General features: G+C 43.1%; 1 protein-coding gene and 1 pseudogene across 3 annotated transcripts in view; one reads left to right on the plus strand and one right to left on the minus strand.

Annotated features, from left to right (window-relative positions):
• The window catches only part of CCDC149 (coiled-coil domain containing 149), a 97,776-nt gene that overhangs the window by 19,176 nt on the left and 51,542 nt on the right, over nucleotides 1-27,058 (plus strand). For all 3 annotated transcript variants that reach the window (XM_039838068.1, XM_039838069.1, XM_039838067.1), the window contains exons 2-3: nucleotides 13,028-13,189; nucleotides 14,513-14,551. In XM_039838068.1, coding sequence (XP_039694002.1) covers nucleotides 13,028-13,189; nucleotides 14,513-14,551 — 201 coding nt within the window. The remainder of the gene's footprint in view (nucleotides 1-13,027; nucleotides 13,190-14,512; nucleotides 14,552-27,058) is intronic.
• Nucleotides 15,395-15,512, minus strand: LOC120582979 (uncharacterized; annotated as a pseudogene).

Raw genomic sequence — 27,058 nt, forward strand, 5'->3', positions numbered from 1 at the left:
TCTTATGATTTCCTTCTGAGACAAAGGGAAGATGAGGCACAGCAGTTTGATAGCTTTTAAAGGCAGTTTAACCAAAAGTTGTCCATGCCTTGCTGACTTTTTACTGCTACCTAGTCCATGAGAAAAGCCCTCTGCAACTGAATCGAATTGTCATGTAATGAAACAACCAGAGAATCTATCATTATATGTCACTTGTGACTGTTATATAATATGTCGTTGCATATGTGAGGATTGGTGACGTGAGCTGTCTCCTACATCCAATGTATCCCAGGCCCCTGGCAACCTGGATGGAGAAGGAAGAGCCTCGGGTGCCTGGGGAATTTTAGTGCTCCCTCCTGAACACCTGATCTCTGAAACAAACCAGAATTGCCTGCCCCAGCATCAGCACCTCAGCCAGAGGCAAGGTCAGATCTGCCTAACAATGGGAAGACAGCAAATTCACTCTAGGCCAGCAATGATGTTTAAAAAGATACGCTCTCTTCAGCGAGTGAGAGGGGGAGGTTCCTAGACTGTTTATGGTCGACTAGAAGGACAGCCAACCTTTTCCCCTCGCGTTTCCTCCTCATCTTTATAGGCCACTCTGTGTAGAGTGTAGAGACCGAGTAGAGAGAGGGAGGAAAGGAGAAATAACATGAGTGAAACATTCAGGCAAACCTTCCTTGTTCAAAATTTGAGTTAACCAGACTGTCAGTGACTTCCACATACCCCCCAGCTACTACAGTTCACATTATCCACTCTTCCAAATACCCGAAATCTCATTTAACTTAAACCTCGGCATGTCCCCTGAGGCATTCAAAAAATCAAAGTTTGCCTCTTGAAAGTACTACGGGAGAGGGGAAACCACCATGATGACTTTGAGAAAGATAGATTATTAAAAAAAAAAAAACCTGTCTTAGAGAATGACATTAAAATCGTTAAATTGCCAACTTGAAATTGCTGAAATGTTATCTGAAAATTATAGAGGTGAACACAGCTTTAGACAAGGGTTGTGTAAATGCTCAGGAAGCTGTATAAGTGGAGACGCGGGTGTAGACTGGGCTGGGAAAGACTCGTTCCTGAAGGCACCGGCGCGTCGTGGTAGGTGGCTGGGATTGCCATGGAGGACTTGAGCAAAACGCACGTCAGTGTGTGGTTAGCCCCACGTGGCGATTTACACTACAGATGCCCAAAATCAGTTTGGCGAGGTTAAGTATGCGTGTATCTCCAAGTGACAGACCTATACGCCTGTCTGGGGTGGTGGATTTGCAAGATTTTAAAAAACGAAGAGGGTGAACTGAGTATATGCCCATGTGATGTAGGGAGGTGCTCATTTTAAGTGATAAAAATGAGGTTAAATACAAATGCCATTTTGACAATCGTATAGGAGCTATCCTCTGACATCTCCACACACATCTAGTTTACGTAACTAGGCTTTATTTTTCTTTCTTTCTTTCTAAGCATGATGCTAAAATGGGATTTAGAGATTTAGGCTTAATAATAAATTGATAACTACCTCAACTAAAAATATATATTACAATTATAGTATGTAAAAAGTATATATATATTTTTTCAGCTTCGTAGGAACAAAAAGTCCTTTATTTCTCAAATATTTACTGAGCACTCACTCTGGGCCAGGAGCTATGCTTGACTCTGGAGATGCAAAGGTGAATGATGCTGGGGGCACAGAAGCCTCAGGCTGTGGGGAGGCAGACAGGTGGGCAGGTGGCTGTGATGCCGCATGTGGTGCTCTAATCAAGGTGTACCCAGAATGCCATGCGGCTACCAAGATTCAGCTCTTGTCCTGCTCACAGGGTGGCAGAGGGCTTCCCAGACACCGATTTGTGTGCTGGGTCCAGGACAGGATAAAGAGAGAGGCGAGGGAGAGCGAGAGTGGGGTGCAGTAGGGGGGACTGACGGCAACGCGGCAGGTGGGGAATGTCAGAGAAGGATGTAGCCACCTATTGAAGGGCTACTGTTTGCCAGTCTCCTTAGGGCGGCATTTTTAGAAAAGAGTGGCAGGACCCGACTTATGGTTTTCAAAGGGACTGGTACCTAGATGAGACAAGTAGGGAGATGAGAGGAAGCTGTCGTGATGATCCTGGCCAGAGATCACTGGGCAAGTAGGATTCTGGGAATGGAGGGAATGACTTCGTTGAGGTTGGAGAAGTTACGCCGATTGTTGAATCCTTTTTACCTGGAGCTGCGTTTTGGGTGGGGAAGGAGGTATTCCTGGATGGGGGAGGGGGTAGGAAGAGGGCAGTAACAGAGTAGGAAGAGGGGGTGGGGAGGAGGGGAAATACCTCTAAGAATGAATCTGCAGTGGAGAAGATTCTAAATTATTCCTGAACATGAACACAACAGCCACATATGTTCATCATCACGCTGAGATTAGCAGGCACATTCTTGCAGCGGCTGATGAGAGTAGCCTGCTCCTATCAGTGACAGTCTCCAAGGACCTGGAGTTGTTGTTTCGTGCGGAGGGTCACTTGGTGGAGGGGCCCCCTCCTTGACATCCCGCTACCTTCATCTCTCTTAGCAGTTATCTGGTTGTAAAGCCATCCAAATAGTAATGTAGGATGTCAGATAGTCATTTAATTATTATGATCTTCCTTGTAGCAATTATGACTTGCTTTATTGCTGTAAACGGGTAGATAAAAGCCATTCAGTAGTGAAAATTGTGGGTTTGGGTCCTTAAAATGATAAGCACAAGACTACCTTCATGGTGTTTGTAGGCGGGCATGAATTAACACTGACAAATGAGTTATGGGCTCCGCTTTAAAAATATAATTGAAATGCAATTCAAAAGAAAACTTTTTGAGAGGATAATAAAAATATTTCATGATATCTAATATACATGCCAAAAACTGGGCATATTTTATCAAGTTTATTCGATTTATGTTTCACTGATTACCCAGTCTACTTGGTGTGTGGTTTTTTTTTCCTTTCTGCACTTGCTAGATGTATATCCCATACCAGCTATGTAAACTTCACCTCGTCTGTGTTTCTCTGTACAATTAATAAAGGCTTCGAGGTTAATGAGAGTAAAAGATGTCCTGTCCTTCTCCAGGCAAAGGACAGCAAGCACATGATCTGTTTTAGGCCAGTTGGAGACTCCCTCAAGCAGAGGCACAGAGGGACTGAAACATAATGGAGTTCACTTCTACCCCATTTGGCGGCCTCTGACTTGACCTTTCTTCACTGAGACTTGGTGGTTCCTGGTCCTGCCTCCAGCCTCCAGAGTCACCTCCCTCACTGTCTACCTGTTTCTAAGTCTATTTCTATGAGTGCCAATATTCTTCCAATACATTCCTATGTTAGAGTGTCAGTTACTATCCCTTACTACCAAGGATGGTAACTGATAAATGCAGGGAACAGTCTGGCTCTGCCACTTATTACCTTCACGGTGAAGGACCTCCTTGAGCTTCAGTGTCCTCATCTCTAAAACGGGGCCAATCATTCAACCTGTTTCATAGAATGTTCCAAGTATTTAGCACAATTTGGAAAATAGTCATGTTCATTATTATTGCACTTAACTATTACAATCAAATAAAGGTCATCTTATTATTATTCCTAATAGCACCTGGCACAGAGTAGACATTCAAAAAATACTTATTTTTTCCTTTCCCCCATCCCTGAAAACAAACCGAAACCCTCCTTTTCTGAGGTTAGAGAGGAGAGCAAATATCTCTGGCTCCTGCATTACACATGAACTTGACAAGCAGAATTACACTCTGCCTAAAGAGTGAAAACAGAGGCACAAGGAATACCAAGTGTATATCCCTTGGCTCCATCTGAGTGACCAGGAGTAGGACATTTTTCTGTGACTTGCCCTGCTCAGCTCAGCCCTATGAGATGTGATTGGGTGGCCATGTGACCCGCTCACCTACCTATGTGATTCTAATACCAGCTGCCGTGTCTGAGGCTAAACCCATGAGTGCATCTGGTTGCCTGGGCAGCAACCTGCCAAACAGTATTGTGTTAGACAAGGTGATAACAGACCCCACATTAAGAAACACAAAGCCAGTATGTTCTCTGTAGGCCTGACGGATCAGATCAAATCACAAGATCCAGAGGTATGCCTGAAAAGTGGAGGGGCTGAATCCCAACCACCTTTCTCTCCTCGTGTGAGCAATCTTGGTTCTGGCCCAGGTCCACCTTGCAGTCACATCATGGAACAGTCTCTCCACAGTGATGTCAGGACAAAATTGTCTTCCTAAAAGGATTCCTAGTGTCACTCTCCTATTCAGAGACCCTCAGGGCTCCTGCTTACTGGGAGATTAAAATCTGAATTTCGAGGCAGCACTTCTAGGCCCTTTCTGACCTGGCCTCCATCTGTCTCTCTCTCCAGCTCTATCTTACAGCTTGCATCCCCTCCCCTCCGCCGAAGCCAGCCCAGCCCATCGGGCACTGTTCTGACCCCTTGCCTTCTGGGGGCTCAGCTTCATGCTTCGTGGTTGCTGTTTTCCTTCCAGGGGTATTGTTTTCTCATCACCACTACCTGTCACGACGTCCCTCATCCCTAAACAGAACAAATCCCGCTCCCTGTCCTTCAGGATCCCTTTCAGATGTCCACATCCTCCTCCAATAATCGGAGTACCTTCTCCGGCAAGCTGCAGTCACCCTCCTAGTGACTGAAACAGCCACAAGAACAACTAACACGCTTACGGCATTTACTGTGTCCAGTGTTTGCATATACTAATTCTTTGAATGATCACGTCAGCCTCGTGAAGATACTCTAACTATACCATTTAACAAAGGGGGACACTGAGGCGCAGAGAGACTAAGTAATCGGCCGCACAGCGAGTGAGTGGCAAAGCCAAGATGTGAACTCAGGCATCTCAGCTCCTTCTGCCAGCTCTCAACCATTGCTCTCGACTACATTCTCTATGTTCTGGGAGCTTTGTATCTCTTCATAGCATTTAGCATACTACAGTTGATAACTCTTGGTGAATGATGATCAGACTACTTTTTGTTATCTATTTTATAATAATAATCGTCGTTATTACTATTTTTTAAAAGTCCCAAGCACCATTCTAAGTTTATAGGCATTTATGTCTCCCTAGCAGGAATGTGTACCTTAGCTTGGTAGTGTGGAGAGACCGCTAAACTCAGAATAAGAAGATTCTTAGTTTTGATTTTGCAACTCTGGGTCCAACCAGCCTTGGATAAGTCAGTTCACCATTCTGAGTCCTAATTTTCTCATCTGTAGAATGAAGGGCCTGGCTTAGATGATTCCTATGGTCTTTACTTGCTGTGTGTTTGAGAATCTGTAAAATGGAGACAATATCACATGTGTCACAGGTCTATTGAGGCTATAGTAAGATGAAAAATGAAGCTTTCTCATTTATTAGACATGTATACTGAGCACCAACTATGTACCATGGATTGTTCTCAGAACTAGGGATCTGGAATGAAAAAACAACGTCCTCGCTGCCATGGAGAGGGAAATGTTGAAAATAAACCAATAATTAGCTATTTAACTCCAGGTCAAGTGATAAGCGCTATGAAGAAAAGTAACAGTGTAAAGGGATTGAGAGGCTGGCGGTGGCAGACAGGGACGAGCTTCCTGAGAAGGAAACGTTACAGCAGAGATTGGAATGAAGACAGGGAACAAGCCACACAATCCACGCTGAGGGAATGTGCAAAGGTCCTGAGGTAGGAGTGGGACTGATGTGGTCAAAGACTAGCAAGGAGGCCAGTGAGCGTGGAGAGCAGTAAGCAAGGGCGAGTGGAAAGACTGGATTTTAATTTAAATGTAACGGGAGGCCATAGTGGGTTTTGAGCTACCACATGTCACCATCTCTTTTCACTTAAAAAGCATCTTTCTCATCAGTACATAAAAAATAGACTATAGGTGGTAGAAGTATGAGACAGAAGCGGGAGTTTAGGGCCAAAGTCCACCTGAGACACAATGAATGGTGGCTTAAATGAGTGCGATCGTGGTTGAAGTGAGTGAGAAGTATTCAAATTCAATACATCTTGTGAAGGTAATGCCGATAGAATACGCTGACGAATTAAATGAGGGCTGGGAGAGAAAGAGAATTGGCAAAGACAACTCCAAGGTTTTTATGGAAAACCAAACATGATTTGTACCATTTACCAAGAGGGAAGGTTCAGGGAGGGACAGGCTCGAGGGGACATCAAGGGTTCAGTTTGGGACGCCGCTCAGATATTCAGGTGGAGGAATACAGCTGGATATCACAGTAAGAAGTGCAGGTGAGGGGGCTGAGCTGGTGATATCAATCTGAGTGAAATCAGCACAGAGATGACAGTGAAAGCCGTTGGATTGGATGAGATCATCTTGATGGGGTCAGGGGTAAGGCTGGGATTCGAGTTAGCCAAGAGAAGAGGCCTAGGGCCTGAGTCACCACTTCCACAACTACGTAAGTGCCCTTGGAAAAATAAAGTATGTCACACCTGCAGTTCAGCTGGTAAAGACCCCAATGTGTGAGCCTGTCATCCAACACTCAGCTAGCCGGGCCTCTTGGGGACATGCAGTTGGCTGATCACTGAGCAGATCTGCAGGGGGCCTCTTGCACTTCAGCCATTGCCCAGGGAAGAGGGTCGAAAAGGCCCCAGGTGGGCTGCTAGTCTTCTGAACAGGGTCTCAAAATACTAAGAATTAAAATGCATTGCTTTCAGTTACACAATTACCTCTGAGTGTCTTGTTAAAACTATGATATGAGTCCATAGAGGTAATATGTGGACCTGCTAATCGTTTATTTGGTGCCAGTAGAGAACAGTAAAAAGAGCTTGAAATTTGTAGTTAGGAGTCCTAGTTCGAGCTAATAACTGTTAGTTAATGTGACTCTGGGAAAGACAATCTCAGTTATTTTGTCTATAAAATGGGAAAAACAGTATTTGTCCCACTTGTCACATAGGGTTGACTTTCAAATGAGAGCGCGCCCATGACAGTGTTTTATAAGCTTTAAGTGCTATAAAAATACCTTTAATTTTGAAAAAGTTTACAAAACCAAATTTTATCATAGCTCCCTTTATTTCAAGCTCACAGTAACCTCAGTGAGGCGAGCAGAGCAAACATTTAATTAATTAATCAGAGTTGTGCCTCAGTCTCTAAAGCGGGCTAATGATTTCCATTACGTAATGGCCTTTATTTGACTGCGTTTTATGCCTACTCATCGCTCAAAACTCATTTCAATGGCAATCTCCCTATGTGGCAACTTCCCCCCACCAACATACTGGTTCCACTCTTGCCTCTCTTGGTGCCTTCACTAAATATTTGTTGAACAAATGAATAAATGTGCAGTGTGGCTTATTACAGAATAGTAGATTTCAAACTTTTAAAATGCAGCCAACAAATATGTGTGGAAATATTCACATATGCGTGTTCATTCCCACACACACATTCAAAACGAAAAGTTCCATGAAACAGTATGTACCTCTACTGCACGGGGTGAACAGTGACACTTTTTGTTCTATTCTGTGTCTTTTTTTTTTTTTTTAAATGAGGGTTGCAAATGAACTGATTTCACTACCCAGACTAATGTATCATGACCCACAGTTTGGGAAACACTGTTAGGGAATATGCTGGCAGCCGAGAACCTTGCTCTTTGCATTTGGGCGAATCACTCAGGTTAGTGGTGAGGCTTAGCCCTGCTCCAGCATTCATTTTTTCCCTAAAGAATAAAGAAATCAGGAGGCTATGGGAACAGGCATCTCGGCATTATGGCAACTTGAACAGTTTACTGCATGTAACGTATTTTTCGTTTTTTCTGGCCTCCATAAGGATGTTGAAATCTAATAAATGCTTAAGTGTGGGGCAATTACTGCTTGAGAAAGTTTTGATTTTGGTCACACATTTGTCTTCAAGACTATGTAGATATTTGCAAGGCTGACTTTCAAATAAAAATCAGGTTCCCAATTCAAAATCCTTGGGCCCCAAATGTTTCAGGGGACTTTTGGCATCTGGAAGGGAATCGATGAGCATACTGTGTATTTTGTTGTCATCTCCGGTAGAGCTGTGGCCAGCAGCCAGTAATCAGACACACTGATTCGTCTTCAGCAAATGTATGAATATTCACATGCAGTGGCATAAAGACCATAAATGACTTCGGCTGAGGTCATTAGTGGGATACAAACATGATTTCAGGTTTTAGAACTTTTGGGGTTTCAGAAAAATCCCTAAGGGATTATGGAGGTAAATTTTTGTTATCCAGGTATCATGTTTTTTCTTTCAAAACAACAGGACCGTTTCCAATGCTTGGCTCAGTGCCTAACACATAGAAGGCACCCAGAAAATATTTGTTGACTAAACGATCGAGACCAACGACCCCTTATAGAAAACTCCTGTTATGACCAAGCCGCCTTTGAGGAAGTAGCCCGCTAGTTCTTTTCGGGGACCCTCTGGCTCTATCCCATTTCTCGTAAGTGAATGGAAATCTTTCCGCTTCCATGTGGCTGCCTTACAAAGAGCAGAGGGGAGAGAGGCCTGTGGATTCTTTTGCTTTTTCCCTCCTTCCTTCAGGCTTTGCATCTAAGGAGAGAAGAGGCAAGCCCCCCAGTTTTAGAGAGATGAGGCTGGGTGAAGAGAGAAAGGTTTTACCTGTTTGTTCTATGTCTAAAAAGTAGCCAAATTCAAAATTGCCCTTTCTTTGCTTCCTTATGCTAGGAATACCAACTTGATGTAGTAACCAACTCCATGAATATCTTGATTTTATTTTTGTATGTGTGTGGGGGATGGGCACAGAATGCTTAGTTTGTCAGGAATTGGGGGTTCGCAGGCTTGGCTCTGCAAAGATCTGGGTGCAGATTCCGGCTGTGCCAATCCCTTGGCACCTTACGTAAACTCTTTAAGCCTCACTTCTCATTTAGAAACATAATATCAACATATTAACCTCATTGCATTGTGAGGATTAATGCCAATCAGACATGGAAAACATTTGTCACAAAACTTTTTTTGTTGTTGTTGTTAGTCATCGCGGTAATGTTAATCCTTTTCTTCATTGTGGTGATTCAGCAGGAGCACAGAGCAGGTGTCACCTCCACCAGTCTCCTACCCTCCCATTCTTTGGTACGGACTGTATTAGTCAGAATGGGCTAAGTTAAGCTGTGGTAACAAATATCCCCCAAATCTTAATACCACAAAAGTTTGTTTCTGGATCACACGAATTTCTCCATGGACCCCAGTGCCGCTCCAGGGCAGTTGTCTGCTGTGTTGGCGCCATTCGCTAGGCTGTTTTGTTCTATGGCACCTCCAGAGCAGCACATGCTTCCACAAATGTTGCAACAGGGGAGGAGAAGGCTTAGCGATTCTTAAGTGCTTTCACCTTTGAAGTGCCTAGTGTTTCTTCTAATCTCATTTTATTGGATAAAGCAAGTGATAGGGCTCCGCCTTATTCCAAAGCAGTGGGGAAGGACCGTCCCACCACGTGCCTGGAAGGAAAGGAGAGCCGGGAATATCAGAGAGAGACGCTAACGTCAACCTCATAGACATTTAGCCTTTTCCCACTCTGTCATAAATTGCTGTTGAAACACGGCTTTGGCATCACGTCCATCCAGGCAGCTCTCCTGAAGCCCCTGCCATAGAGAGATTCTGGAACTGTCACTTTTGCAGGCCACCTTTGGAAATCGTTGCGCTGGCTCTGCCCTAGACAAAGCAGAGGAAGTGATTCCTGGGGGCTCGACGTGAGTCATGCCTCCTGGACTGGAGCCCCTCACCACTGTTCTTTTCCTTGACGCCCTCCACCCCTAGTGATATTGAGTGAGGTGTAAAATTGAGAGTTCCTCAAGTTGGAGGGCACCCAAGGAACCCCCCTCATTTCCCAAGTATGGAAACTTAGGCCCACGCTGTGTGTGTGTATTGTCCCTTGTGTTCTGTGGCCTTCCCAGCAATTCATGACTAGCTCATCGTTAGACCCACGTCGTTAGGCCTCCTGCCTCCGCCTGGTGATTTTCTGCCGTCCACCTCCTCTTGTAGGAGCCGAAACGTCCCAAGCACAGTCACGTGACCGGCCTGGCTTTCTGTTCTTTACCGGTCCCTTCTAAGGCTGAGGAGCGAATCCATGAAGTGGCTGGTTGTTCAAAGCTCTCACGGGAAGATCTTCAAGATCTTTTTCTTTCCTTCCAGTTTTTATTATTGTTGTTGTTATTGTTTTTGCTGTTTGTTTCCAATTGGGCAGATAGGACATGGGACATTTTAACAGCTACCATCACAGTACGAAGCTATCACCATTTTAGAATGCTAGCAAGAAATGACGTCCCATTCGCCAATACCCCCCACCAAATGCAGGACTCCTAGTCTCCTACTGTTGTTTCGATGAGACTCTGCATGTATAGGATCTTTGGCCGGGTGCAGTAGAATGTAGTCTGTGCTTGTACTTGTTTAAAACACCTCTGTGCTACCAAAGGTGGCGTGGACACCCCCAGCACGGACTTGAGACTGTGCTTTAGCCTTGAACTCGTGCGCTGCTGTGGCCTCTCGGTCCTTCCAGACTACTGTAGCTGGTCCTAACTTTTGAGACACCATAAAGCTGGAGGCCTCCAGAGCCTGGGCTTTCAAAGTGTAGATGGAGTAAGAGTCACCTGTGCCATGTGCTAACGGTGCGGATTCCTCAGCCACAGGAGACGCTGATTCAGGGGGTCTGCCCTGGGGCCCTGGAATCTGCATTTTCACAAGCATCCCAGGTGTGGGAGTCAGTCTTTTCAGGTTTTTGTTGTGTGCCACACCAGGGTGGGTAAAAAGGGTGTGTGTGTGTGTGTGTGTGTGTGTGTGTGTGTGCATGTAGTGGGGGAACTACAGGGCAGGTGTTTTAGAAATGAGGCTTCAGCCTAAGACTTTTGTACTGATAAAAATAATTGACATATAATAAAAAATTTTTAAATCCACTGTTCTGGACCGTAGTAAGCAGAAGAACGAGTAGCCCAGCAGTGGCTTTCTAAAGACCAACCTTTTCTCGGTGTGACTCCGTCTTCCAGGCAGAACGCGTTTGCTTTCTTACCCTTTAGTGGAGCCGCAATCGTCCTGTTTTCCACGCCATGGGGAAGTCACACTGCGGTGCTCCTTCTCCTCAAATCCCGGCCACTGGCTCTTAGGAGAGGCCTATGTGCCTGTTTTCTGCCAGATCCCTTAGACCCAAGAGAAGGGTGTCCGATTACCACCCCTACAGTTTCCGAGAACCCACTTGGACTATGCCTCGTGAGGGAAACGGCTTCTCTCTTGGGCTTTAACTGATTGTAGTTCAAGGTCAGGGGACTCAGACTTCCACTTGGCCACTGAGTGGTGGCCCATCCCCGTTCCCCTTCAGGAGACCGCATGTTACAGCTAGCCTTGCCTACTGCACCTTGCAGCATTTCCACAAGATTGGGATTTGCTTTCCCAAAGTCAGAAAATGCTGGGTATCTTTGGGGCCTTAGCTTTGGATCTGATAAATTAAAGGGACAAAGGTGACCATCTTGGTGCCACCAATCCTAACAACACAACAGAGGCTGTGGGTAATGAGCAAAGAACTGAAGGCACAAGGGCAGAGCTCTTCAATTGTGTGTAAATGGTATTTTTTTCCTGTGAAATCTCAATATTTCCCTTAGGACATTGCAGTTGAGGTTTCTGAGACACTCCTTTGATATTTACTCCTTGGGGATTTTCCTCTTGAGAAATCATTGTGGCAACAGAACCATTTTTGCCTCCACGAAGACGATGTCAAAGTCTTAAAATCCAGGATGTTTTAAGGCAGGATTCCAACCTCATTACCGCCAGGAATACGATCCATCCAAGGTGGAAGTGTCCTCTCTTGGAACTCAAATCCATCTCGAAATGGCTTTTTTATCCCTCGTTGTTTTGGAACCTAAGCAATTACTTTTATTTTTTTAAGGAAAAAAAAAAATGTGCTAATGCACAAAACTCTCTTTTTCGCCTTGCATTTATTTGAAATTGAACTTAACAAAGTCAGTTCCAAGCAAGCACTATATATGAGTCATGCTTTTCGTCCATAAAAGAGCATTGACTCTAACGGTACGGGAGCGCTGATTCTCTCCGCTTTGTGTGCACGTCCATAATGACAAAGTGCTCGTGTCAGAGTGTATAATGAAACTATAAATTGTTTTCATGAATGCTCTGAATTTGGTCTTTTACGGGGCAAATTCAAAAGGTATTTAGTGCCACATTTCACATGTGTGAGTAACACCAGGCGGTGCAGTACATCCAGTAAAAGTAAAAAAGTCCCAGTCGGGGCTCACACTGACCCAGGTGGTGGCTGATTGTCAGGTAAGAGTGGTTTACGGCGGAGAGAGTGGGTTCCAGCAAGGTATGCCGACTGTTTGGGGATAATTCAAAGTGTCGCTAAAATACTTAGCTCATGAAATTGGTCTCTGGGGAATGGGGGTGGCGGGTGCCTACATGGGAATCACAGAAGTGCATATCTTGGCCGAGTTGGTGAATAAAAAATCTCAAGTGAGAAAATGTCTGCTGGGTTGCGTGGTCAGGTACAATCTATTGCAGTGATTTATGGTTCAATTACATTATTTTTAATCACGTATTTTGTATTTTTTTAATTATAGAAGGCATATGAGTATTCTAGAAAATATAGGAAACAGAAAAGCATAAAGAATAAAATTTAAGAACATGCATGTAATTTTACTACCAAGAGATAATTGTTAGTAATATATAAAATTTTTATTAAATATTTTTCCATGCATATCATTTTATAGAATTTTAATAAAATTTTACATAATTTTATCTGGATATATAAAACTTTTTAAAAAAAATTTGGGATCCAGCTATCCATTTATTTATTTACCTATGTAATTTTTTAAAAGTATTCCACTTTTTAACTTATTTGTCAATTACCTTATTTTGTCTGTCCTAGTTTGCCGAAGTTCATGTACTTCATGCAAGGTCTGGGTGACGTGAGGGAACTATGTCAGGTACTGTAGCAGCCTTAGGTGCATATGTCAGTGACTGACAAATGTCTCTGGATATATGGTCTCTAAAAACAAAAAAAGCCACAGAACAAAACAAAAAACCAACCCTGCAGGGTGTGCTAAATCCCACGCCTGTCGACTGACCAGTCGCTTGGATTTGGCTGTTTTGTAGTACCTGGTGTGTAAAAGGAAGCTGGAGAGCAAAAAGGAAGCCCTGCTGATCCTTTCGAAGGAGCTGGACACATGCCAGCAGGAAAGGGACCAGTACAAACTCATGGCCAATCAGCTTCGAGAACGCCACCAGTCCCTGAAGAAGAAATACCGAGAGCTGATCGTACGTATTACGTCACGGTGACCTATGGAATATACACATATATGTATGTGTTTGTAGGTGCCTATTTATACGGAGTATTTTTAAAGAGGATTTGTATTATAAGTCTGGACTGCCTAATACTGAAACCACCAGTGACGTGTGGTTATTTAAATTTCATTTTGAATAAATTAGAATGAAATAGAATTGCAAACTCGGTCCTTCAGTCTCACCACATTTCATGGGCTCGGTCGCCGCGGGGGCCGGTGATGACTGCAGTGGGTTGCGTTGTTGCTATGGGGCATTTCCATGGTGGCCGCTGTGCTGGACAATTAGATACAGGACATTTCCATTGTCACAGAATTCTGTTGGACAGCACTCTATGAATGTTGTTCTAAAACTTGCTCTTTTCACTCAGCACTTGATTTTGGAAGTCTCTCTAGGCCATACATACAAATTTTTAAGAACAGTTGCATAGTAATATTTTCATAATTCTTTAAACCTTTCCTTTATCCTGGGTATTTAGCTTTTCTCTAAGTTTTCATGCGGCAAGATTTTTAGGGGAATAAACTATACCAAAATGGAGGGTACCAATGGCATAGTGCTATTTTGCATTTCTTACTTATTTTTTCTCACTGGTAGAATTTTTTTATGTGCTGACAGTATTACTGACATTTAACCATTTGTGCTGGGATAGTTGAACTGTCCTGGGACAGTGACAGAGTAGATAGATTCCTCAGGTTAACGTAGTGCTGACTTCTGTATGGACAGTATGGGGTAGAAGGGCCCTGGCCCACTGAGCATTTACTCGTTCACCTGAGATATTTGTATTCCTAGATGGCACACGTGAGAGGAATTGAATTTTTTTCAGATAAAAATTCTGATAGGACTGGAAGTTGTCAGTTAATTTTCTTTTGAGCATATCCTTTCCCCGACCCCCCAAATTGTTCTGCCCATAGAGAAAATTCAAATGTGTGTGTGTGTGTGTGTGTCCATTACTGTTCCTTTGCATCTAAGTATTTAAAAGAGGAACTCAAACCAAATGAAATGCTCAAAAATAATTTTGATAAATCCAGTTGGTTTATTTAAAAAATTTTTTGGTTCACATTGTTTTAGAAAATATATAGGTTTGGTCCTAAATGGAACTGATTCCTTAGAGGTTTTTCCAAAATAACTCTGGTTCAGTTTATAGTTAATTTTTTAAAAGTGTATTTGAGCACATTACTGGTTGCAGGGACTAGGGGTGGGGAGTATCTGAACTTAATTCATAGTTTGGTTCAATTCCTTGAATGTAAACACATCTTTTTTTTTTTTTTTAAGTAAAATATAGCATTTGTTTCTTTGTAGGATGGAGATCCGTCACTTCCCCCCGAAAAGAGGAAACAGGTAAGACTTATTCCTGATCTTTGATATCTCTCCGATTGTTCATATTGATGCCTTACACAGCAATTAGGGGCATCAGGAAATCCCCCAATGTACAGAGAAATCTTTTATTTTCCAGAATCCTTTTGTACTCCTGGGGGCAGTGAGTGGAAGGGAAATGCTGACTACAAAGAGGGGCTGAGATGGGGCTAAGGGCGAGGGAAACCCAGTGAAGTCCAGCAGGCGAAGGCACCTGGTCGACTGCATTCCCGCTCTCGTTGAGAATCCTGTGGGAAACCGTGATTGAGGGTTCGTGGCTGTAGCACTTGCGCTTCCTGGCCCAGGGATTGATACTGTTGTGCTGTTACCTCCTGCTGCTTCAGACTTTTAAAACAATTTTATTTTATTTTTTTATTTTATTTATACTTTAGTATAATTGGCATACAACGTTAAATTAGTTTCAGGTGTGTAACATAGTGATTCAACACTTAACGTACCTTATGATGTGATCTCCAGGATAAGATTAGTAACCATCTGTCGCCATACAAAGTTATTACGATACTATTGACTATGTTCCCTGTGCTGCACGTTACATCCCCGTGACTTATGAATTTTATAACTGGAAGTTTGTATTTCTTACTCCCTTTACCTTTTTCGCTCATCTTCCCACTCCTTCCTTCTCCTTTGGCAGCCATCATTTTGTTCTCTGTTTATATGAGTCCATTTTTGTTTTGTTTTGTTTGCTCTTTTTTTTTTTTATTTTTTAATTTTTTAAATTTTTTTATTTTTAGGTGAGGCAACCCTTGGTTGACCCCACAGATTGCAAGGACCTTGTCAGCTTAAAGTCCCTTATTTTTTTATGTTTTACACCTACAGCACTGGTCTTCCTAGTCGGTCTCCCATCCAAGTACTAACCAGGCCCAACTCTGCTTAGCTTCTGAGATCAGACAGGATCGGGCTTGTTCAGGGTGGCATGGCCATAGACACTTTTTTTTTTAAGATTCCACATATAAATGAAATCATATGGTATTTGTCGTTCTCTGACTTATGTCACTTGAAATAATACCCTCTGTGTCCATCCATGTTGTTGCAGGCTGTAAGACTTCATTCGTTTTTGTTTCATTGTGTGTGTGTGTGTGTGTCACACTTTCTTTATCCATTTATCTAACAATGGACACCTAGCACTTCAGACTTTTAAAAGCCATCTTACCAGCAAAACTCACAAGTCTTTTATGTTTTTCTCTCCTACATGGTAGCCAGCATTGTTTATTGATGAATCCAATTTTGTTCTATAGATTTTAGATGCCCCTTTTTATCATGAACACATCTTTGTTGATCTGTTTCTGAACTTACTGTTCTTTTCCACTGAGCTTCCTGTATAATCCTGTAGTTGTAGCACATGATTCTGGTTTTACTTTATACGTCTGTTTAGACTGGAGTCCTGCCCTTTGCTCTTCCTTTTCGGGAAGATGAAACTTACATTTTATCAAGTCCTCCTCTGATCTCACCCACCTCCAACCCATATCTATTGGTATTTTGATGGAGATTTTGTTAAATATATAGATTAATTTGGGAACAGTTAACATTTTCATAATATTACATCCAGGAATATTGTACATCAAATTTCTTTTAATCTAGTTGCATGGATAGATACATATATATTGCTTTTTCTCAAGATATCTTTATTAAAACTTTTCTCAACTTCACAATCGTTCTAGACTGACATGCTCTGAATTATAGCCTTTTATGGTCTTGAAGGGAGCCTGGATGATGGTAATGTTACTGCTGTGTGTTTTATGTTAGGGGGAAGTGTCTGCACCAGAGCAGAGCTTCAGAACTGGTGGATGCAAATAAGGACACTGAATTATTTGGTCTCTTCATAATTGTAATGGCTAAACCAACATCCTGTTTTTGTTCATTGGTCGTTAATATACCTGACACTGCATATAAACTCCTTGGGTTCATTATCTTGTGATTTTTGATGCTGTATAAACAGTACACCCAGGACACACACACACACACACACACACACACACACACACACCCCTTACCTCAAGCCCGCCTCACTCCCATAACTCCATTCCTATTTTATTTGACTATTTTACAATGCTTCGAATTTGATCCAAAGTCACATTTTTCTATAGAATCAATCGATTTTTTTTCTAAAGAAAATTTTGTAGAAATTTATCATTAATGTCTAAATATTGAGACCCTTAATCTGGAATTGCTAGGTGCTTTTGTGTTTGTGTTTTTGGTGGCCATAAGCAGTCACCTTTGCCACGATTTTCGAGTTTGTTAGTATTTACAAAGGAGTTTTACTGTGTAAGTGAGTTCACGTTCTATCTATGACTTTATAATAAAAAATTTACATTAGGGAGAATCTGATGGATTCCAGTAAGTCTTTCAAGCTGCATTCTTACAGAGCTAAAAAAAAAATAATTCAATGTCCTAAACACTGGCTTTATAGCTTTTAATATGGCATTCAGTTTCTGTCCATTGAGGATTTAGTATGGTGGTGTGAGCCTGCATTCTGCATCCTTCCTGCCTGGGTTGGAACCACCGACTTGCTGGTAGGATACATTGGGATGCAAGTGACAGAAATTCTAAACTGCTAAAACAATAAAGGAATCAATGACCTCATGTAACTAGAAGTTCAGAGGTAGTGCAGGCTTCAGATGCTGTACAGCCATCATGTACTCATTCTGTCCTCCATGCCATGCTTAGCAAATAAAAATACAGGACATCCAGGTAAATTTAAAAGACAATTGATACTTTTTTAGTACAAAAGTATGTCCCATGTAATATAAGGGACATACTTATGCTAAAACATTATTCATTGTTTATCTGAAATTCAAATTGAAATGGGCATCCTGTATTTTATGTGGCTACTCTATCACCGTGTCCATTTTAACATCGGCTTCTTCTTAAACTTGGCATAAGCTTTCTTCTAAGTTGGGTTCCCCTACTCAGGAGAGGCAGAAAACCCAGCCCTGGAATATAAGTCCTTCTCTCCCGCCTGATTGGGCCAGTGTAGGACACACCCCCATTCCTGGTCTGTAACATTTCCCAGGAGAGTACTATATACTAACTGGCTTAGATTAATCACCTGGATGGAAGGGCTGTTAGGGAGCCAGCTCTTCAAATGACACCCACCAAACTTATTGTGTGGCCTTGGGGAGGTTCCTCTGGGTGTCTGAGTCTCAGCTTTCTTATCCATAAAATGGGAATAAATATGGTGCCCACTGTATAGTGTGGCTGTAAGAAACAAATGAGGTAATGCAAGCAGAGTCTTCCGCACAGCACCTGGCATGGAGTGAGCGTCAGCAAATGTTTATCATTCCTCCTCCTCCTCATTATTCCTTTCTTTAAAAAAAATCAGTTATACATTAATATGCCCTTATCAGGACCTTTTGGTTATACTTGGCAGCTTGAAGCAGCTTGGGCCAAAGAGGAGGTTCCTGGCTCACAGGACCTCAGAAGGGTTGGTTGAGCAGCCACCTCGGGAGGCAGAAATGTAGCCAGGCCTCAGGACCAGCTACCACCAGAACTGAGGTGCCCAGATCGCTCCTCTGCCCTCAGCATTCTCTGTGTCAGCTATAATTCCCTTTTTGTGGACCTGCTTTCTCCGAAGAATGGGAAGCATGGCTGCCAACTGCAGGAGGGCTACAGACTCCACTTCTTCGATCACTAGAAAAAAGCTGCCCCTCTAGCCCTAGGGACAGGCTCAGGGTGACAGAGATTCATGATGGCAGCCACTGCTTCTGAGTGCTCACTCTCGCAGTGTGTCGGACCTGTGGATGATCTCATTTAATTCTCGCACAACCATGTGAGGTAGGTGCTACTATTATTGTTGCCATCTGACAGGTGAGGAAATTGAGGCATATGGAGATTAAGGAAATTAGCCAAGGAGAGAAGTGACGTAATCAATTGGTGATGGAGGCAGAACTCGTGCTCAGAACCACCATAACTCAATAATTATTTATTGGGCATCTTATTGGCATCTTATGCTAATTAGATGGCAGGAACACAGGGGCGAAAACAGTCAGACCCAAATCCCTGAGCTTATGGAACATACATCGTGGTTAGTGTGACACCTTCAGTTTGCCCCGGGTCATTTCTACATACGCCTCTTGTCCTGGCATAATGTATAGTACACTCTCCATAGTGTCTTGGTTTAGATGGTGCATAATATAGTAATCTTAATTTTGGTAGGGATGCTATGAACAGACAAGAAACAAAATAACTAAATTGTATAGGATATTAAGTATTGGTAATCGGTAATAAGGAGAGAAAAATATAGCCCAAAGCAATGGAGAGAAATCTGGCTTAATAATAGGAGAAATGTCTTGATAAATAGTGAAGGAAGATAGTTCCAGGACTTGGAAAAATGAAGACTCTTACCTGTTTAAAATATATATATATATAATTTTATTTATCTTTAGTTAGTTAATTTATTTGGGCATGCGCTTGGGTTTAGGATAGGTGGTGTTAAGATACCCACTTCATTAGCTCACGGTAGGGAGGAAAATGCACCATTACATTTTTAGGCACTGGTTACAACAAAACTTTCCACTTAGCTAGAAGCAGACAGCTTTGGCATACATGTGCCAGTATTGAAAGGGAGAGGCACAGTTATTTTCTTAATTTATTCCTCAGGGGTAGAAGCATGCACCCTGACCTAGTTCACCTTGTATAAGCAGAAGGCACTAGAACAAGAACCAGCTGCCAGGTTAACATATGGGACACGAAGGTCACAAGATCCGTATATTGGAAAAGAAGAAGATGCCGAATTGTGCTCATTGGCCTTGAATCTGTGGCTTCCATTTCTTAACTCAGAAAAAAATCTCTGTGATCTCTCCCCGTTGGACTCTTCTCCTGTTCATTTCTTGACTCAGAGGAAGAGATTGCTGTGATTACTATGTCCTGGACTGAATATTTGGGTCGCCTCCCCCCTGCTCCTCAATTCATATGGTGACACTCTACCCCCCAATGTGATGATGTTCGGGGGCGGGGTCCCTGGGAGGAAGTCAGGATGAGATGAGGTCATGAATGGAGCAGTGCCCTTGTAAGAGTCACCAGAGAGCTCGCTTCCTCTGCTCTCGGCCGTGGGAGGGTACAAGGAGAAGCCTACAGCCTGGAAAAGGGTCCTCACTAAAACCTGACTAAAACCTCGATTTCAGGTTTCCAGCCTCGCTTTCAGATTTCCTGAGAAATCTCTGTTGTTTATGAGCCACCCAGTTTTGGGTATTTTGTTTCAGTGGCTCGAGCTAAGGCGCGCTTCCTGTTGGACTCTCTTCTTGTTTCGATTCCATTTCTCTGGATCAGTGGTTCTTATTATACTCTTGTGAATCAGAGATAGATTTGAGAATCTGATGGAAGCCATGGGCCTTTGCTCCAGAAATGGCGCATACCCACGAAAGATTTATGTACAGTTTTATAGATTCACAGACTTTCCGCAGCCAATCCATGGGTCCTTCTCAGATATAAGCGGAAACAATGCCACATTCTCCATCTCTGTAGTGCTCTGTGCTTTTCAGAGATCATGTGTCCACACATGGCAGGCTGGCTGGCTGGCTAGCTGGATGTCATCTCCCAACTATCTTCTGAGGTCACTCTGGCAGGTTATGTCTTTCTTAAAGTCTCAAGGGCACTTCATAGGCATCATGGATTCAAATTTAATCCTTCCACCTGCTGGCTAGGTGACCATGTGTAACCTTTCTGAGACTAAATTTCCTTCTCTTCAGAATGAACATCATAATGAGACATCTTCATAAAGTTCTTATGAGGAATTGTTTACTGCCTTGTACTTGGGGAGCATTCTGTGGCGAGTGCAAAAATGGGTTGGCTATTTTTTAATTTTCTCTGATGACTTGTCCAGAGTCACACAGCAGATTAATAGAGCAGGACTAGAAGCCGGATCTTCTAACTTATGGTTCAAGTTCAGATATTTTGTTCTATACTCGATTCTTAGAAAGTGTGAGTGGAGAGGAAGCATTGTCAATATTTAAGCCAACTCGTTTTCGAAGTCCAAAGATTAAGCCTTCTGCTTAGGAATGGTGGAGAACCAGAAAATGAGTTAGGAATTTTTTACCTCCTATCAGGCCATGCATTTTCCCTGCTTTTGGGGGGGTCGTCCTCAGAGGACAGATCAGAACTTTTATGTTTGTAGTTCTAGCGATATAGTTGTTGAGGCTTCCTTTTAGAACTTAGCAGCCTTTTTTAAAACAACTCAATTTCCAATGGCAAATCATCCGTTAAAGAAGCTGTGAAGAAATCGTGACAACAGTGACTGCGCTAATAGCTTCTCGTGGGATATTGGAATGAAAATTTCTTCTTGACACTCCAGGCAGAACTGCACACAGAACACCTCTTTGCACTGCAGAGAGAGATCGCCAAAAGCTCTCAAACGACCCTTTAAATATTTTTCTTTTGTTAAACAAGCAGTTTCTCCAGAGGAGACACAAAGGAATTTAAATGATCTTAGGTTAATCTTCTCGTTAGGTGGGGTTTTGGGGGTCACCGCCGCACATTTTCCCCACGCAAACTCCCCCTTGAATAAATAGTCAGGCACATTTGAGTCTTTTTTGGGTTCCAGTTCCAGCAGACGTAGCACAGGAGGCATTCCTCTTGGTCCAGGAGGGAGCCTTTGCTTTTTTCCCTTAAAAAGTGATGGCTTATTTAGACGGTGACATGCACCAGGATGACAACCCTGGAGAAATCAGAGCACAGAGTGGCCCTTTGTGGGATGGGAGGGAGCCTTTTCCTTCAGTAAAGTCTTCTTGGTCAATCTTATTTTAGTCCCCGATGACTGCAAATCAGAGTAACTTTGTATCTGCGTCCCGATTTGATGCTCAGAACCTGAAACTTCCTTCAAAGGTCTCAGTGCTTTGAGATGTTTCTTTCATAGCACTTTGAACAGTACGATTTTACTGTCACTCCAGGGAAATTGGGAAGACATCCAGGGCCCAGCCTGTGGGAAATCTCCCAAAACAGAACAGTAACTTCCTTCCAAACACTAATGCCTCTTGCTACAAGCCTTTTGAATCCTTGCAACAATTTTGTAAGGAAGGTGAGAGCAACCCCCAATTTATAGATGAGGAAATTTAGGCTCAGTGAGTCTGAAGAATTTGGGAGCTGTTTAGGGAGCCACTAAGTGGCAGATGCAGAATCATAATGACCAAGATTAAGCAAACATTTATTTAAATAGCAACCTCCCAAACCTATTGAAGAGTGTTTGCCTGTGGGCTGGAAATGCATTGACTCGCAAGTGTGTGTTTTGAGATTATGAGGTGGGAGTAGGCTGCTGAGGGCTCCTTGCACAGCCAAAAAAATATGTATGGAATAAGCCCTTGGGTGGCTGTTTTTCCATAAATAAGAAAGCTGTCGCTGTAGCAGAGGTCGTCACTTTGACAGTTGCTATGAATAGGGGGGCCTTGCTCAGCAAAACAAGTTTCACTCTATTACTGTTAACACAGAAGTCACCACAGACCAAAGCAGCAGAGTAGAAACTGCAATTAAATTTGCTATCAATCACACTTCTCAAGTACACTTGATGTTTCATCAAGCATTTTTTTTTTTGTCTTTTTTACATATTGTTACTTAATCTAGTACTTTCCCCTATAGAAGGTGTGGGTTGAAAGGGGCAGAGCAGCGAACTTTTTAAGTGGGTGAGCAGCGTTTTCTAAATCTGGTCTCTTTCTCTCACATGCTTTTCTCCTTGCTCCTCTTGAGGGAAGTGCCTAGGTCAAGATTTTACCTGTCTGTCTGTGTCTCATTTTTTTTCCCCTCCCATGTTTGAATTCCAGTGTTAACGTGTCAGCAAATTGAGAAATTATAGGGCTTTCTGGCAATGCATCATGTTTATATTATGATGTAAGGTAACTTTGCCATGGCTAGGTTACTGAAATGACATATATATCTAATAAATTACACAGATTCGGATGCTTAAAGGATTGCTCCTGGAACCTTGCTTCTTTCCCCCGCTGGTCACTGTGATGCAGGACAGGGCAAATTTCCCTGAGTTGTCAGGGGAGACCAAGCTCTGCACTGAGAGAAGAGGGTCTTTTGGCAGAAAGTGTAGAAAGAATTCAACACACACGCCAAAGTTAGAGTCAAAAGGAAAGTTTATTGGAAAAGGGGTAACTCTCCACAGACAGAGCGTGGTCGGTCTCCTCTCAGAGGCAGAGAGTGAGAGGGACAGGGAGAGGGACAGTGAACGAGACCGAGAGACAGCAAAGGCACTGAGAGGTACCCTGAGTGTTCAGGGAATTCAGTTTATATGTCATTCTTTCGTTCCCATTTCCTTTGATTTGAACATACAGTGAAGAAGGGGAAGAGTACGTAGCGTGAAAAGGTAAGAATGTGTGGCGAGAAAGGCCTGCTGGCAGTTCCCAGCCTTTAATCCGTAGGTCCCCCATGGTTTTAGCCATAGGGAACGACTCTTGGTACCTGTTTCCCCTTCACAGGTGTGGGGAATGGGCTGTCAGCAATCCAGCAGACACCTTCTTGTTCTGCAGGTGTCCTCCCAGCCTGGCTGCAGGGCTGATCAGCACATTGCTGTCTCTGATTGTGGCTTGATTAACATTTTAATTCTCTTGCCTCCTCCCTGCACTAACTAGTCTGAATTATTTAAGGACTCAGGTGAAAACAGGCGGCCTGCGCCTTTCACCCTTCTTCCAGTGTCTGGGCTGGCGCCAGGTTGGAAAGTTAATCTCAAACTTTTCATTACTTTCTTTCATTTTCTTTTTTTTTTTCCTTTAATCCTCTACCCTCTTAGGTTCCATGAATGGGAGCCTGTGACTTTAACTAACAAAAGACGGGTTGATAAGAGAAAAAAAGCATACAATTTTATGAATATTTTACCTGCATGTAAGTTCATAGACAAGAAGTGAAACTCAAAGTGGTTAGACTCGGGGTTTTACATACCATTTTAACCAAAAATAAAAAGGAGGTTTAGGCTTCAAAGGATGATAAATGATGGGAACGTGACTACGTAATATATGAGGGAACTAACGGAAGATGGGAGTTACTTTAGGTAGGATTATTTACAATGCCAACCCTCTGTCTCTGGTGATGAGATGCTCTCCTCTTCCTGGTACCGAAGAGGATGTGACCCCTTCCCAAAAGGAAATCTATGCCCTGCTTTTAGGCAGAAAAAAGGAGGAAAGAGAACTCTCTGTATCTGTTGATTCTCAGTTGCCTTCAGCTCAAAATAATCCTATGACAAAGTGCATATTTTGGAGTGGCACATTCTGATCCTCTCATATCCATTTCTTACATCTTTTCATTTCTTACATCAGGGGGAGAAACCATATACTGTGCACCCTTTTGTCCTCATCTCAAAGATTTAGGGCTGTTTCTTATAACTAGTATCCTGAAGTCCCTTCCTTGTGAACCAGTGTCGATTACTCGATCACTGAAAACAGGAGTTCTTAACAGTGATCGTCATCGCCAAATGGGACATATCATTTTTTTAAGGATCTCCCATCACTTCTTATAAGTTTAAAAGAATGTGTTGCATCTGGAGGTAAACTGTGCTGACATATTTTGTGGCATTTATAAGGGAATTGAAACACAGTGTTAGAGGCAAGCGCTAGTGTTTAGGAAGCAGTAGGCCTTGAAGAAAGGTGGGAGAACCCTTCCCTTTGCCCACAGGACGAGTCTGCCTCAGGGAGAATTTCTTCAAAAAGGCGGAGCGCTGGGGCGAGATGCTTGATGCACGCTGGTCTGTCAGCTCCCAGATCCCCGCCCTCACAGCGGCTGTCAGGGTTTGTAGTCTTCATCTCTGTGCAGAGAGGATTTCCATGAGCCTCACGGTTCCCACAGCAGGGCACAGCCTTGGTGAAATGCTTCTGCAACGTCGGTTGTCGTTGGGGGCTGAGTTGTTCCTTCGTGAAGGAAGGCGTGTGGGAGGGGAGAGCTGTGATATGCTTTCGGCCTTGGATGTCCAGGCTATATTTTCATCAAATCTCTCTTCATCGCCTTCCCCATCCCAATTTTAATAGATAAACTTCGAGCCAAAAAGAGCGATGTAAATATATGGATTCTACAATATATTCCACTATATTCAGCATTTCTCTATGATCAGAGCTAAAATGTCAACCTTTAATGTCGGCCCTGGCTAGATTTGAATATTTAGAAGAGGCTTCTTTTTAAGCCTTTTCATGTTTTCCTATTTATGCTCGCCCCCTTCCCCAGAGATTTAGAGGAAATAATCTCTCGGTTTTGTTTTCCTTGCCTGTGAAATCTAACCCAGCCTTAGAGGGTCTGCCACCTTCCTCTGACATTTCCTGTACATCGTGCTGCTATTCTATACCGATGGTCACAGAGTCCTCAATAACACGGGGACAAAATGCTCTGCATAGCTGATAAATTATAAGCAGACGCCATGTGTTAGCTTGATGGATTGTTACAGTGAATGTGTGTGAGTCATGGGTGTTATTTTTGGTCAAAAGAATTGTGTGAACTTTTCTCCTCTATTTCGGGTGCTTTGAAATGTACTACTTTTCTTTTCCTTTTTTTTTTTTTTTTTTTTTGTACTTCAAAGTGTATGTCAAGGAATTAGGCACCATATCAGAATAGTCATTTTCTAGTTTTCAAAGTTATTGTTTTGGAGTTGAGGAGGTGGAAGGACTGAATAGAAAAGAACTGTGTGTTGACAAGTAATCCAGCCTGTGACATGTAAAAGAGAATTACAAGTCACCTGCTTTAAAGTGGGCGCCTCCCCCGCCTCAGCCTACTCTAGGGGTCAATTTTAAGGCTGGTGTAGATTTACTGTGAACTCACTCACTTGGAGGTGACGCGATTCTGATTGACTATTGTTTTGCAGCTACTGTAGATATGCCTGAGTTTATTTTGGTAGGTTTCTCTTCAGCCAAGCCGCAGAGCAAATAATGTTTGACAGTCACATCACTGAGTCTCTGAATCGTGGTTTCCAAAAGCAGCCTTGTCCTCCACCTCACGTGTCACTGGAAACCTGGAGGTACATACTGGGTGCCCGCCCTGCTCTAATGTCTATATACTGGGAGCATCGTTGAGCCCAGTGCTGCCCAAAGTGGGGCCCAAGGACCAGTACTAGGCTGCAAGCTGCTGTTTCTGGACAGGCTAAGTATAGAAATTGAGAATAAGTGTTCAGAAACTTTGACAGCAACCCGACAGCATTATTTTATATCTGTTAAGTCTAGCTAGCAAACACTTGGGATCTTGATGTCTTCTTAAATTCATTTTCCTAGTAATTGATTTTTATTTCATTTTGCAAAAGTACTGGTCTGTGACTGAGTGGAGGTAGAGAACTGAGTCTCTGAATCGTGGTTTCCAAAAGCAGCCTTGTCCTCCACTTCACCACTGAGATGGAGTCCTATTGGTTTAGCTACTGCAGTTATGTTGGTGAGCGAAGGTCAGGGTCCTCCCACCCACCAGAGGGGCTCAAGCTGTTCTTGATTCAAAAAGGGAAGGTTGGGGATGTTGCTTTTTTGTGCGTGTGTCTTTTGTTAAGTTTTCACTGTTACTCTTACGAGCATTTCTTTCCTACCACTTCTTTGCCGTTTAAGAAAAGGCAGGCTCCCGTGAAGGTGAATTTTGCTGTGTCTCCTGTGAAGGTGAATTTTGCTGTGTCTCCTGTGAAGGTGAATTTTGCTGTGTCTCCTGCAGATGGGGTGCTGAGATGCCCGAATGTAACAGAGGTCGGCTCTGGGAGGCCCCCTTCAGCCAGGAGAGCCATTGCAGGGCTGTTCCTCCAGCCCCGCTCTGGGCCAGTCACTTCACCTGGGGGCCTGTCCCTCCGTCTGTTGAAGATTAGGAGGGAGGAACCAGGAAAAAAAAAAAAAATCAGGAATTGAATCATCTCTCCACTTCACTGCAGCATCTGGGGCCAGCCTCCTCCTGCTCTCCAAAGTAGAAGTCTTGCAGCGTGATGGGGGACAGGGAGAGGAGGGAGCCAGTTGCCTTTTCCCCTCCCTGGAACTTTCCCCCGGATATCCACAAGGCTCACGTTCACCCCTTTTCCTCTTCAAGTCTTGCTTTAAATGCAGCCTTCCCAGTGAGGCCTTCTGTGGCCCTTTTCCCTGGCACACTCTTCCGTTTCCTGCTGTTTTTCTGAATAGTACGGATCATCCAGCTATTGGGTCATTATTTATTTTATTGTAATGTAATTTAAGTAATGCCATGTTATCTATAAAAAGGTAAGCTTACAAGGGCAAGGGGTTTTGTCTGTATTGCTTATTGCTGTCTAAAACAGTGGCTGGCACATGATAGGTGCTCAATAAATATTTGTTGTATAAATAAATGGATAAATAAGGAACAGTGAAGGGGCAGGATCACAAAAGAGACAACTGCGTTCGAGGAGGCATTTGGTCACACGTACTCAATCGTTCCCTGAGAAGCTGAGTTGGGGCAAGTGGAAGGACACAGTCAAGCTGAGGTGACCAGCTTTTAACGAGCACCTACTGTGTGTAAGCACTGTGGTGGGTGTCCTGTGTTCATTATTCAAGTTTGGTATCAAATCCCCACATGAAGTTACTCCATTTTACAGAT

The sequence above is a fragment of the Pteropus medius genome, unplaced genomic scaffold (genome assembly GCF_902729225.1).
Source record: "Pteropus medius unplaced genomic scaffold, Ma_sr-lr_union100, whole genome shotgun sequence".
Taxonomy (NCBI): Eukaryota; Metazoa; Chordata; class Mammalia; order Chiroptera; family Pteropodidae; genus Pteropus; species Pteropus medius.